At 41.5% G+C, this 14,637-nt stretch overlaps 1 protein-coding gene across 1 annotated transcript in view; it reads left to right on the forward strand.

Moving 5' to 3' along the window:
- Positions 1 to 14,637, forward strand: part of SH3TC1 (SH3 domain and tetratricopeptide repeats 1) — a 98,535-nt gene that overhangs the window by 66,588 nt on the left and 17,310 nt on the right. Inside the window, exons 10-12 of the mRNA XM_073610754.1 lie at positions 1,116 to 1,249; positions 3,922 to 3,957; positions 4,763 to 6,433. Of these exons, the coding sequence (XP_073466855.1) occupies positions 1,116 to 1,249; positions 3,922 to 3,957; positions 4,763 to 6,433 (1,841 nt within the window). The remainder of the gene's footprint in view (positions 1 to 1,115; positions 1,250 to 3,921; positions 3,958 to 4,762; positions 6,434 to 14,637) is intronic.

Genomic DNA, 14,637 nt, shown 5'->3' on the forward strand with positions numbered 1-14,637 from the left:
TATCAAACATCTGATGAGGCAGTCAGAAGACATTTGATAACGAAACGTGCAGCCAGTCACGCCTGGCTGCATGATCGGTGCATCAAGCGTATATGCTATGCGAGATACCCCTGTAGGGGTTGCTGGAGCTGGTGAGTGGGGACCCAAGAGGAGGAGCACTTAAAAGTCACCTGGATTTTGTTCCTGTATATCGTCACCAAGCACTTAATTTTCATATAAGACTTTTGTTGGATTGATTTTTTTGAAGTATTTTTTGGACTTGGCATACTACTTTTGTTATTGTAGGATCACGTTTTTTGTATCACTTCTAACATTTATTTATCTAGTTTTTTTGCAACCTAGTGAGGTTTGCAACACTAGCACATGCACATTGGTAATTTATTTGGATTGCACTATTGGTTGTGCACATTCAATAGTCACTATATAGGCACATAGCGCCTAACAAGTGAACAGGGTCTGTCGCCTTTCATTATATAGGTAGCACCATTTACCCTCTTACTTGCACAATTGAAGGTTCAAGACAAACAAGATTCAAGATAGGATCATTCAAGGGATTATCCAGGAAACTATCCAATATTCCAGGTGGCTCGGCAAGCAGAGTCATTGCCAGATACAGGCGAGGTCTCAGGTTCAAGTCCAGTCCCTGATGATGATTTTGCAGTTTTCTATGACAAATAGTGTAGAATATTTTAAAGAACTTTTAACTTCAGTTTCTTTATGCCAAGTGTAACTTTTCCCTACATTTAAGGAAGAATATATTGTGATCAATATAACATACCAGGCATCCCCACTACACAGAATATAGAATACTAAGGCAGCCCATGCTGCATTTTGAACTGAGCTGCACCCTACAAATAAATATACAGTCAAAAAAATCAGAACTGACGTGGAAATCATGGCAAGAACATGGTAATAATTGGCCAACATTTTTGGGGATTTTTAGTCAACCCAAGACTGAAGATCTATCATGGCACATGATAATATGTCACTTTAAGTGATTATTGTAAGCACTATTTGCATAGAGTGTGCATAGAGTGTACATTCCATCTAAATCAGTACAATGGTAAGTGCTGTCATCCATTAACATTAACTAATTTTACCCTTTAATTGTCCAGGCAAGGAAATTCATCTTCTTTTGTATGTGAAGACACAATATACACAAGGAGCACAGAAGACTTTGATTTGGGTGCTGCAAAAACATTACTGCTAAGGATATCTCATTCTGATGTCTGCCATGTGTATAAACTAGGTAAATAAATAGGATGAAGAAAATAAGAGTTGGTCAGTCCATTCTAGGGAACCAATACAAGAGATGACTATTAGCCATGCAAGATTGATAAAAATGCAAAATAAGTGTCACATGTATGAAAATTGCTCATTTTTCTTGTCTGATTGCTACTTGAATTTCACGTAGGGAACATGGAAATCATTTTATTGTGTAACTGTGCATTCAAATTTATTGATTTTACAAGTTCTGACTATCTCTAATGGCAGTGCTCAAAAACATATTTTCAGAACGCTTGAGGAATGGAAAACAATTTATTAGCCATTAAGTTTAAAATACCTACTGTGTTACAAAAGAAAACATAAACATAGCAAATATGACTCGGGTAAGTGGAAAATGTCACTATCAGCACAAGTAAAGCCCAGATTTTTTAAATAGAATAATGAATGTACTTACCACAACAGCACACACTTCTAAACTAAGTTGCAAAAAACTGTTCCTTCCAACTATTGATGCCTAAATGATGCACACTGCTGCAGTACAGGTGAAAGCTCAACAGATTTCCTGTCCTCTAGGCCACAGACCCAACACCTTGCCCAGGCTGCACTCAACTTAAAGTGATACTAAACACATACTGATTAATTTACTGTTTAATTTTAAATTATTATTATTATGTTTCTGTATGTGGATAATGGCGCTGTAATTATTTTAATACAAAAATCTAAGTACCTGCTTTCCTAATCGATATACAGCTGTCACAGCTCTTTCCCAGCAGGTCTGTAGGGAAAAAGTGGCAGGAGTAGCCCTTAGTCCCCTGCTGCTGGTCATATGTTCAAAATAAAAAAAAACAGCCTTTGGACTCAGAGCAGAAAAAACCTAATGAATATCAATAAACTGTTTTAAATTGTCATACAACTATATATTTAAAATCAAATCTTTATTATTTTTTGGCATAACATGGTGTGGGCAGATTTCTGCCAGTCACAGGCTGTGTCACTCCCCTCCAGCCTGAGACTTAGAATAACAGGGAGGTGAAGCCTCCATCAATCAATATGTAATCGAGGAGCAGGGAGGGAGTGGGTTGTCATTTACCACTGTGTATACACCCTCATGTGTGTCTCTATAGTCACATGGACTGCTCAGATGTTATAGGGAGGAAATGCTCAGAATAGAAATTCACTAAAAACTGAGCATGTGCACTAGCTGTCAACACTGTTCTGCAAAATCCCCAACTGCAGTGGGGACATTGACAGGAAGAGGAGACAGAGAACAGAGGGATCCACTAGGTTTTTTTTTTTTACAGAATACAGAAACAAATACCACAGTGACTGAGTGAGTATGACCAGCATGTAATACAGCATTTATTGATAGTTTTTAATGATGTGGGATTAATGGCACCTTAAATGTCAGAAATTAAGATCTATCATGGCTGAGGTTCAGTGGCAGCAAGCTCATGTATTCAAAACATCAGCAGTCAGCTGGAGTAGACATCAGGAAAGCCTTGTCACGTTTCTCACATGGTGCAAAGCACAATGTGCAGAATTCATCAAGGCTTTCTTGATGTCTACATCAGCCTTTCTCAACCTTTTCAACACAGAGGAACCCTTGAAATAGTTCTCTGGTCTCGGGGAACCTTTGCTAAAAATTAAAAATCTACAACTCATGATACAATAGTGTGATGGTCAGTGGGAAGAATGGTCCTTACACTTGTGGTCATTGGGAAGAATTACCTCCTTACAGATAGCTAAAAAGATCAATGGTGTCAGTGGGAACTTATCTGGGATGCAGGAATTGCCCAATACTGAAGGAACCCCTAGCAACCTTTGGAACCCTGGTTGAGAATCACTGGTCTACATTGTGACTGCTGGTGTTTTTGATAAATGAGCTTGCTAGCATTTAACCTTAGCCATGACAGATCTTCATTTCTAGAACTGCTGCTGCCACCCAAAATCTGCCAAGGGAGTGATTCATATGTTTCTGCAGCCCTGTGGACTAGTCCACATGCATTGGCCCCAGCAATAGAGAAGGGGCTATTATTCCTAATGCCTGGGTAGAACTAAATCCACCAATTCAAAAGTTTCCCATAAGTTACATTCAAGACATGCCGTGAATTAACTGATACATTTACTAGTGTGCTTATGTTAGCTCTCAACTGAACTGTCAAGCAGGGCCGGAACAAGGGGTGAACAGAAGGGGCGGATGCCCTGGGCACAATGGTTACTGTAGGGGTGCCTTACTTCTGTTACACTGCTGACAGGAGTAGTGATAGCGGCTGTGATTTTGACAAGCAAGTGACTGCTGGGCATAGGATCCCCCAAGCTTGCACATCATAAATTGGGGTGGGGGGGGGCGCAATTTTGCATCTTTGCCCTGGGCACTGGATGACCTTGACCAGCACTGCTGTCAAGCCATAAAATGACTGGTGTCATAGCTGATCACGTGCAGCACCATGGATTCTGCTTTAGGCACCACATGCTGTAGATGCTGCCTGGCCCTGGGCAAGCTGAATAGTGAGCAACTTGCATTCACCTGCAGAAGTCTGTTTACTGTATATTGACTAATTTAATGAGGTGTTGTTAGGGGCTGGTAATGCACTTACCTTCTAAGCTTTACCAAGAGATTTCACATGCTATGCTATGCCTGATGTGACTCCCATTAATATAAAATTCTTGTTTGTTTGTTTCTAATATTCATAGATGAATTTGAGAAGATAAAAGTTCACAGAAATAAAGGTAAGGATCTGCTAAATGTGATACAATAGGACTACTATATGTGGCACCATATTGTGTACAACCACTGCTGCTGCAACACAGCAGTATATTACATCAGTGTATGGAGAATAGGTAGTTGTTCTAGATGTACAGGGGATTTTCTAGATTTGTATTTAAAGTGGATATTCACCCTAGAGGTATGCTTTTTTGATGCTTTATTGCAGGACTTGAACTCGGGTAGGAGTATGGTAACTGTGGGATATTCCAGCGACTTTAAGCAGCCACTTGAGGACTTTAATCTTCCTTCTAAGAATATGAGCACAGTCCTTGTTTGCAGCAAATATTGGGTTGAGCTATAACAGGACATCATAGATAATGCCCCCTTTTGAATAGCAGCAGCACACAGTCTCAGGGATCTCTCACACCAGACTCACTAATGTCCTTAGATAATTGGATATCTCCACCCAATATCTTCTAGAGACTTAGTCCTGTGATCCTAGACCAGATCCTCAAAAGACAGTCCCTTAGTCAGCTCCAACGGACTTCAGCAGAATAGGCCCCCCAGCTATCCTAACATTTTGTAGAAATATCTCTTTACAAATAAGAATGTATAGCAGTATGCCATATGTTATTTCAGAATCTCCAGAAATATAGACAAAACCATTCTGAAGTGGGTGAAAGCTTTATTTGAATATTACCCACAGCTCTGTTCTTCAAAAATAGTTCTTAGACCAAACTTTGAATATTGGTTGGCCATTAAAAAATCATCCAATATTTAATTTGGATATATAAATCAGTGTATTAATATCAATTTTCTTCTTTATAGTTTCAGAAGAACATCATCTGACATCAAGCAACGACAGTGAAAACCTAAATGAGACATTGGAGGAATTTTTTGGGAAGTCCAACACTGACCCAGATGAATTTGCTAACATTGAAGAAAAGAACACTGATTCTGCTGAGGTCCAGACAACCTGTGACATATGTGAGGACACACGTTTCTGTATTTGTGAAGAGCAGTATGAATGGCTGCAGTCATTACTTCAGTTTCTAAATAGTGGAACCTATCTCCCAGGCTTCAGGAAACTCTATGATGTCTCATATACGTTTCTAACAAGCCTGTTTTATGAATACGGAGAAGAGGAAGATCTGGTTCGGTATCTTAGTGTAGCACGAGAATCAGCAAAGAAAGCCAACATGACCTGGGCTCTAGCAAGGCTTTGCTTTCTTCTTGGCAGGCTTTGCACCAGAAAGCACAAGTTCTCACAAGCAAGAGTTTACTTTGAGGAAGCAATGGGGGTCCTAAATGGGGATTTTTCTGACATTTTCCTCTTTACTGCAATCCACATGAACTTAAACGCTATATACCTAAAACAAAAATCCAAAGAGAAGAGTTTTCAAATGATGGACAAGTCTTCATCCCTTATCCTTGGACTACAAAACTATATTAGTAATACAGACATGGAACCTGTGGTTCTTAAATATGCCTTAAAAAAGGCGATACTGAGCCAAGACCAGAAATGTGAAAGAAATGCTTGCTTGCTCTTGGCTAAAACATTCACCAGTTTAAGGCGATATGATGAAGCTCTTCCCTACATAGAGCGTTTACAAGTTTTACAGAACACAACGGCCTCAAGTGACTGCTCGCCATCAAGATACTATTTCCAACTTGCTGACATGTACAGTCACAAGTGCCTGCCACATTTGACTCTGAGCTGTGTGAAAGTGGCTTCTAAGACCTCTTGTAGCATGATGGACTCATTAAGAAGGGTTGATTTCATCATCAAAAATGCTTCTAAGCTGTGTGGGATGAAAAGACCTGGAAATAAGACATTTCCAACTCAGATTGCCTACCACTTGAAATGTGCCTTGTCATCAGCGGTCACCAAACAAGAACAGGAGCTATGCACTTTTATCTCTCTAGGTATAGCTGAGCTTTGTGCAGCTCATCGACTATATAAGGAAGCTCGATCTTACATTATGAAAGCAGTGCACTCCAATATTAAAAGGCAGTACATGGTGGATATTTGGGTCTGGCTCGCCTGGTTGTATATGCTTGATGGACACAGTAATGAGGCTCTAGATATATTGAACTTTATGGTGTCATTTTCAGATTGTACACAACACCAGATGGGCATTATACACAATCTTATTGCTATTGCTCTACAGCGGAGAGGTATGATTAAAAATGCTGCTAATCACTACTGCAAAGCTCTACAGATCTCAAAGGATGCAGACAACTTCCAAAACCAAGCAGTGGTGTTGGCGAACCTTGGCACATTATGTTTACATCTAAAAGCTAGGATTGTGGCCGAATGTTTCTTAGTTAAATCGGTATCAATTTACTCCAGCATTCCACTTGTCAATAATAGAGCTGATTTTATTCATGTTTTACTGGTCCTTGGTTACCATTACATTGTTGGAGACCAGAAGGAAACAGGAAGACTTTATTATGAATGGGCTTTACTTGTAGCAATTGAAGCAAAGAACTTACAAGGTATGTTCTGCTGCAGAGACTATTAAGTTGGACGGCATGGTCTAACCACCAAATTACCCTTTTTCCTGATATACACCAAGTATGCAGACTCATGTCTCACAGTTATGAATTATTTTGCATACATTAATTCCTAGTACATTATTTTGTTGCCATTTCCTATAACACTATCTAATGATTGAACCCACTGAAATTGCAGGTTATCAATTGTTAATCAGCAAATATCTCTGAAATCTTGATTCTGGCTACACACCTATGTTTGTGCAAGTTAATGCAAGTCAAGGCTATTGGACACATTTGTTCATCTGTTTTGGGGAAGCTTACATTTAATGCTACTGGCCCTCCAGCACAAATCCTTACAGTAAACAACACACTCTTGACGCATCACAGCACACACATCAAAAAACACATGATGTGGTGCTTTAGGGAGAAAGTGTTATATACTTTTATTGGTGCATGGACCACTCTCACGTACCTGGTCTTGAGGCCAAAATGACGAGAGAGATATCCTTGTGGTTAAGTGCTCCACTCCAATGAGCCCAAAGAAGCAAGGGATTGCCAGCTGTGGTGGAGACAAGTAGTGCTGTAGTGGTGGGACTACTGCAGATGGAAACCAGATGATGAGGGCAGCTGGTCCTTCAGGTAAATACAGGATCACGCAGTCAGGCACAGCAGAAGGTAGGTCAAAGCAAGCAGGTCACAACGGGCAGGGCGATGCCAGGGTCAGAAGAGCCAATCTTCTCTGACTTGTCCCTTTACAATCACACATATACACAATATACACAATCATGTATATGTGTATATGGGCCCTATAGGGCCACTCTTTATACATACTGTAATTATAACATGTAATTTTGTTCAGATACAGAGCTACAGAGAAGGTATTGGGTGGGCTAATCTCTCAAAACAAGTTTTCTTTAAACCAGTCAACTACTAGTTGGAAACCAGTTAATTGAGAGAAAAATGGGTCTTACTGTTTGTGGGCTCTACAGTATATGCAATTACATTACAGAGTAGGAAGAATAAGACTCACATACTTGGCATTTACAGTGGGTTTGTTTGAGCAGGGCAGAATAGTATTAGAATGCAATGAGTAATTAAAACCACAACTTCCTTCAAAAAATGAAAATGAAACAAAATATACAGTTTTGGAAATTTTAAAGAGCAAATGAAATAAAACAGTAAATAGGTGAACCGTGAACCTATGAAATATTGCCCCAGTCCTGGAGACAGAAGGTACATTCAACCTTCATAAGTGTATATTATGCATATCCCATTTCCGTACCAAAGCAGGAGGAATATGATCTGGCCTCTGGATGGCAATGCCGACCCTTACCTTATGTTTTGCTTTCTGTAGACTGCAGTGATGACAAAAAAGGGTCATGATTAGGACTGGATTTACCATTAGGCATGGCTCATTTTCCCAGCAGATATAAAGTAATCTAAATTTGTATACATCTACAGTGCTGTGAAAAAGTATTTGCCCCCTTCCTGTTTTTTTTATTTTTTTGCATATTTCTCACATAAAACGTATTTTAATATTACACAAAGATAACCCGAGTAAATCCAAGATGCAGTTTTTAAATTATTATTTCATTTATTAAGGGAAAAAATCTGTTCAAACCTGCCTAGCCCTATGTGAAAAAGTAATTGCCCCCTTCCATGCTGAATCATGAATGAACTGTGATTAACCACAATTTTTTGGAAAGCCGAGTTGCCACACTCAGGCCTGATTACTGCCAGACTTGTTGAATCAAGAAATCACATAAATAGAAGCTGTCTGACAAAGTGAAGCATGCTAACAGATCACAAAAAGCCACACATCATGCCACACTCTAAAAAAAAAATCAAGAACAGATTAGAAACAAGTAATGTACATGTATCGGTCTAGGAAGGGTTGCAAAGCCATTTCTAAGGCTTTGGAACTTCAGTGAACCATGCGGAGAGCCATTATCCACAAATGGAGACAACTTGGAACAGTGGTGAACCTTCGCAGGAGTGGCCAGCCTACAAAAACTACAAATTACTCCATGAGCTTGACGACGACTCATCCAGGAGGTCATAAAAGAACCCAGCACAACATCTAAAGAACTGCAGGCCTCACTTGCCTCAGTGTTCATGAATCAGTGTTCATGATTCAACAATAAGAAAGAGCCTGGGCAAAAATGGCATCCATGGGAGAGTTCCAAGGCCAAAGCCACTGCTGACCAAAAAGATTACAAAGGCTAATCTCACATTTACCAAATAACATCTTGATTATCCCCAAGACTTTTAGGCAAATATTCTGTGGACTGATGAGACAAAAATGTTACTTTTTGGAAGGTGTGCGTCCCGTTACATCTGGCATAAAACGAATTTCATAACAACATCATACCAACAGTCAGACATGATGGTGGTAGCGTGATGGTCTTGGGCTGCTTTGCAGCTTCAGGACCTGGATAACTTACCATAATTGATGGAACCATGAATTCTGAGCTCTACCAGAAAATCCTAAAGGAGAATGTCTGGTCATCAGTTTGTGACCTCAAGCTCAAGTGCACTTGGGTTATGCAGGACAATGATCCGAAACACAACAGCAAGTCCACCTCCAAATGGTTCAAACAAAGCAAAATTTAGGTTTTGGAGTGGCCTAGTCAAAGCCCGGACTTAAATCCAATTGAGATGCTGTATCATGACCTTACACAGGCTGTTCATGCTGGAAAACCCTCCAATGTGGCTGAATTAAAACAATTCTGCAAAATGGGTGGGTAAAAATTGCTCCACAGCAATGTGAAAGACTCATTGCCAGTTATCGCAAACGCTTGATTGCAGTTGTTTCCGCCAAGTTATTAGGTTTAGGGAACAATTACTTTTTCACATAAAGCCAGGCAGGTTTAGACAGCTTTTTTGCCTTAATAAATGAAACCATCATTTAAAAACTGCATTTTGTATTTACTCGGATTATCTTTGTGTAATAATAACATTTGTTTGATGATCTGAGTCATTTAAGTGTGACAAGTATGCAAAAAAAATCAGAAATGGGGCAAATACTTTTTCACAGCATTGTATTTTAAACCAGTTTATTATAAGTAAAATATGAAAATGTTTTGTGTAACAGTAGCTTCCTGCAGAAGGGTTCTGATTTGCAGAGCAATTGTGTGCTTGCAGGCTTCCATGATGGAAACCCAGCCCAGAGCATGATTGAACAATTCCTTTAAGGCCTGTTTCACATGGGTGTAAGTGGGGTGCAGCACGGTGTGGTGGAATAACACACTCAGTCCCAGTGCAATGAAGGAACTTGTATTGAAATAATGCAGAAACAGTTCACAAATAATCCAGTGGGAAGGTAGCCCAACCTGGGAACACTCACAGTTCCAACAGTGCATAGAAAACAAAGTGCAGACAAACTGTCAGCATCTGTAGAGATGGGAAGAATGTGGCCTAGCCATCTTGTGCCCAATAGGCACATTCATTTTGCAAAGTGCTGGGCAAACTGTTGGTGCTATATAAATCCTACATAATAATGATATACTGTAATAATAACAGGCAGGTGTCCAGAGAGTTGTGAGCCCTATGCTTTCCCTCTTTGTCAGGAACCTTTTCCTGCCACTAGTGTTATCCCTACCAGGCCGGGGAACCTGTCCCTACTCTACCAACTTGCAAAATGCGTGACTAACTTGGCAGGCAGGGCCTTAAATAGACTCTGCCTGACCCAAGATGGCTGCCAGTCACATGGGGCAGCAGTATCCATTTGAATGCTTCCCCAGTGATCCAGAAAACCATAGAGGAACTGTGTTCTTTCTGACTTCCTGGGCTTTACGAGCTTCGGCTTCAGCAGTGCCACTGTGAAAGAGCGCCACCTGCAGTGCAGAAAGTAGACTGCACCTGCCTACATGGGCCTCAGCTGGTATAATAGCAGTGTGAACAAGCATTGACAAAACATTTGAAGAGCATTCAGCAAGCTTTGTTGAAGCGTTTAACCATTTGCCGACCAGTCGCCGCAGTTGTACTGCGGCAGAATGGCACGGCTGGGCGGAACGACGTTATGTAACATCGCTTCGCTCTGTGGCCACTAGGGGGCGCCCCCCCAGCCAATGCGCGTGCCCGACGGTCACAATCACCGCTGGGCTCCCACGATCATCGCTGACACACAGAGAACCGGGATCTGTGTGTGTAAACACACAGTTTCCGGTTCTCTGAGGGGAGAACAGACAGATCGTCTATTCATACAGAGTATGAACAGCGATCTGTCATCTCCCCTGCACTGTCCCCTCCCCCCTTCAGTTAGAACACACACAAGGGAACACATTAACCCCTTGATCGCTCCCTAGTGTTAACCCCTTCACTGCCAGTGACATTTTTACAGTAATCAATTTTTATAGCATTGATCGTTGTATTAATGCCAATGGTCCCAAAAATGTGTCAAAATTGTCCGATGTGTCCGCCATAATGTCTTGATAAAAATCGCAGATCGCTGCCATTACTAGTAAAAAATAAATTAATAATAAAAATGCCATAAAACTATTTTGTAGACGCTATAACTTTTGCGCAAACCAATCAATATACGCTTATTCCGTTTTTTTTTTTACCAAAAATATGTAGAAGAATACATATCTGCCTAAACTGAGGAACAAAATAGTTTTTTTATATATTTTTTGGGGATATTTATTATGGCAAAAAGTAAAAAATAATGCGTTTTTTTCAAAATTGTCACTCTTTTTTTGTTTATAGCGCAAAAAATACAAAACGCAGAGGTGATCAAATATTACCAAAAGAAAGCTCTATTTGTGGGAAAAAAAGGACTTCAATTTTGTTTGGGAGCAATGTCGCACAACTGCACAATTGTCAGTTAAAGCGACGCAATGCCGAATCGCAAAAAGTGCTCGGGTCAGGAAGGGGGTAAAGTACCATTCAACTCCAATTTGTAAATGTTGAACACAGATCCTTGTCACTTTAAGCAAGCTGCTAGCAGGCTTCAACAAACTTTAAGAAGAGCTGAAGCCTACTAGCAGCTTTCTTAACCACTTAAGCCCCGGACCATTTGGCTGCCCAAAGACCAGAGCACTTTTTGCCCATCTAGTTATTCCATCTACTTCCCCCAGAGCGAGGCGTTTAGCACACATCTTCACACACACGCTCTCTTTGGTTTACGTGGGAAGCAATTAATTTTTCATCGCGAGGCATGTTACGCATGCCAATTCGCCATTTTGCTCTATAGGGAGTGACTGTCGATTTGCACTTCTGAGTTTGATGACACACCACGGGTATGTTTTTTTTTTATTGGGGCCAATCTTCATATATAATCACAATGGCTACAATGGACAGGTACCCCAGATGATGTCTATGTAGATGAAACGCGTTGGGACAGGCTCCACTGCCGCCATACACATTACCAAAAGCGCTGTTTGTTCTTCTAAAATTTGAGGTTTTTTAACTTCATTAAATTTTATACTTTTTATACAGAATCACGCTATGTGACCCTTTTTGTTCTCCTCTCTTTAACTATACATGTGAACATATGGGTGAATCTATCCATTTTTCTTTATGAAAATACTTTCCATGGAGATTACTACCCTAATGATCGCTTGAAGACCTGGCTCATTTGGTCTCTAGATCTGATGTTTCTGACTTTTGCGTTCGCCAACACAAGCTTGTTTGACTCATAGGACGTACGTCCTTTTGAGTTCAAACCATCTGGTATGCCTTCATCCTATCGGTGGCGGATTACTCACCTCCACTTATTGTCTCATCATCTATCCACTATTTTGATGTCAAAATGATGTTATGAACACTTGGAGTATGTCTCTTCAAAGGTCATTTGGTTTCACCACGTTTTTGGTTTTTCATTTCACTCATGGACTTTATATTTATTTATTTTTTTCTCTTTGATTCTTTTTCATGCAAAATCACTGTGTATCTATTCAATTATAGTTCCACATTGTTTATATTGATCATTGTGAGATTCATCCAATGGTTTTTGTTCACTTGAAGTTTAAGTGCTGCACTTTTACCTTTATTACCATTATTGCAATTGTCTGTTTGCTGTGTTAGCTGCTGTGTTTTATTTTAGGGCGTAGCGCGGTATTGTATATATTTGTACTTTTTTTATTTGGTAACAAGTGGTTGCAGGTTGGGATTAAGCAGAAGCGTAGTCATGTAACAAGCCAAAAGTTGGTAATGAGTGGTTGTGGAGATATGGCAAGTGGCAAGATATTGGCAGGAGATGCACAATAATCTGGCAAACAGGAAGTGCAAAGGCATGGCTTAAATTGGAAGTTCAAGGGAGGAGCAAGGAGTTTAAGGTTCAGCATAAACAAGATGCAAGGCAGTATTGTCCAGTGGATCAGACAGGATGCAGTCCAGCATCTCAGGTGGCTCAGCAGACACAGCAGAAACCCATCTCCATAAGTAAGCTCTGGTGGGCGGAGTGAAACATGTTGGGGGCGTGGCCTGGCTGGGGTCCAGGCTGAGACTGTTATTCACTATCACACAGCAGGCTTTGACTTGATGTGCAACTCCCAGGACACCTATTACTCTCTAACAGACACAGCAGAAGTCACAGGTTTAGATCTGGGACCTGTCAGCTGCCACATAACTTCTGGCTATTCCCAGCGGCAATTTCTTGTACACTTAAGGCAGCTTGATGACCCACCAACAGGAAGGGTGTCCATGATACCCTGGGCTCACAGAAAATGGGTTGAATGAAACTTGGCTTCATAGGCGTCGCCAGGGGGTGGCTATCGAGGCGGAGCCCTGAACCTGGAGCCCATAGCCCTGAGTCTCTTGCCGCAGGGTCACGGTCGTGGCTGCGGCGGGCGGGCTGTATTAGAGGTGGAGGAGAGAGACGAGCGGGCGGACAAGCAGAGATGACATCATCTCTCTCCATCCGCTCCACCACTCTTCCGCCCTCATAGCCGGGGCACTTCAATCTGGGAGCGATGTGCGGTGGAAAGCAGAGAGATGACATCATCTCTCACTGCCCTCCACACATCAGCGCTCTTCTGCCCTCACAGCACGTGCCTCTTCAATGTCGGAGGTGCAGTGGGGAGCAGAGAGATTACATCATCTCTCACTGCCCACCCCACATCTCCGCTCTCCTGCAAATGGTGGAAGGTGACGTGGCAAGTGACAATCTGCAAATGGTGGCATGTGACGTGGCAAGTGACAATCTGCAAATGGTGGGAGGTGACGTGGCAAGTGACAATCTGCAAATGGTGGCAAGTGACAATCTGCAAATGGTGGTAGGTGACGTGGCAAGTGACAATCTGCAAATGGTGGCAGGTGACATGGCAAGTGACAATCTTCAAATGGTGGCAAGTGATGTGGCAAGTGACAATCTGCAAATGGTGGCAAGTGACAATCTGCAAATGGTGACATGGCAAGTGATAATCTGCAAATGGTGGGAGGTGATGTGGCAAGTGACAATCTACAAATGGTGGCGTGGCAGGTGACGGGACAATCTGCAAATGGTGGCAGGTAATGTGGCAAGTGACAATCCACATCTGGTGCCAGGCGACATGGCAAGTGACAATCCACATCTAGTGGTAGGTGACGGTGGCAAGTTAAAAAGCTGCATCTGGTGACATGCGACGGTGGCAAGTGACATAATGCATCTGGTGGCTGGAGATGTGGCAAGTGACACGCCCAGGGCTCCCACTGATTCTGCATTATGGTGAGCTGAACCATTTCATTATATATTAGAATGTAACAACAGAAACAATGCGCTTCGAACACCCTGACACCATATCAACCATGGTGCCATGATGATTGAAACACCAGCCTTTGCCCACGAAAAAATTGCTTACCACCGGCGTGCCCCCCCTCCGGGCCTGCAAAAAGGTTGGTGACCACTGCTATGGGCTCTAGCCCCAGATCTTTTGCAGACCTAGCAACGCCCCTGCTTGGCTTTATTCAACCTGAAATAGGAGTGGCTCTGGATCACAAAGCAGTAAGTCTGCAGGAGCTAGATGAGTATAAAAAAAAAAGCATAAGCTGCTTTTTTTATGGTTTAACAACTTTATGAACATGGGTTTTATAACATTTTGGGCTTTAAGCCATATCTATAGCTCATACTGCTTTAGCTTTGCATACAGTTTTTGTTGTTGTATGTGTTCCCACTGGGAATGGTCACCCTCTCTGTTTGCCCTGATGACCATTGTCACCATTGTTATGGTTCATTCAATATGCATGTTTAAATGCGTGCTTGAGCTCTAAAAACCAAGGTTTTT

Source organism: Aquarana catesbeiana, linkage group LG01 (assembly GCF_042186555.1).
Source record: "Aquarana catesbeiana isolate 2022-GZ linkage group LG01, ASM4218655v1, whole genome shotgun sequence".
Classification (NCBI taxonomy): domain Eukaryota; kingdom Metazoa; phylum Chordata; class Amphibia; order Anura; family Ranidae; genus Aquarana; species Aquarana catesbeiana.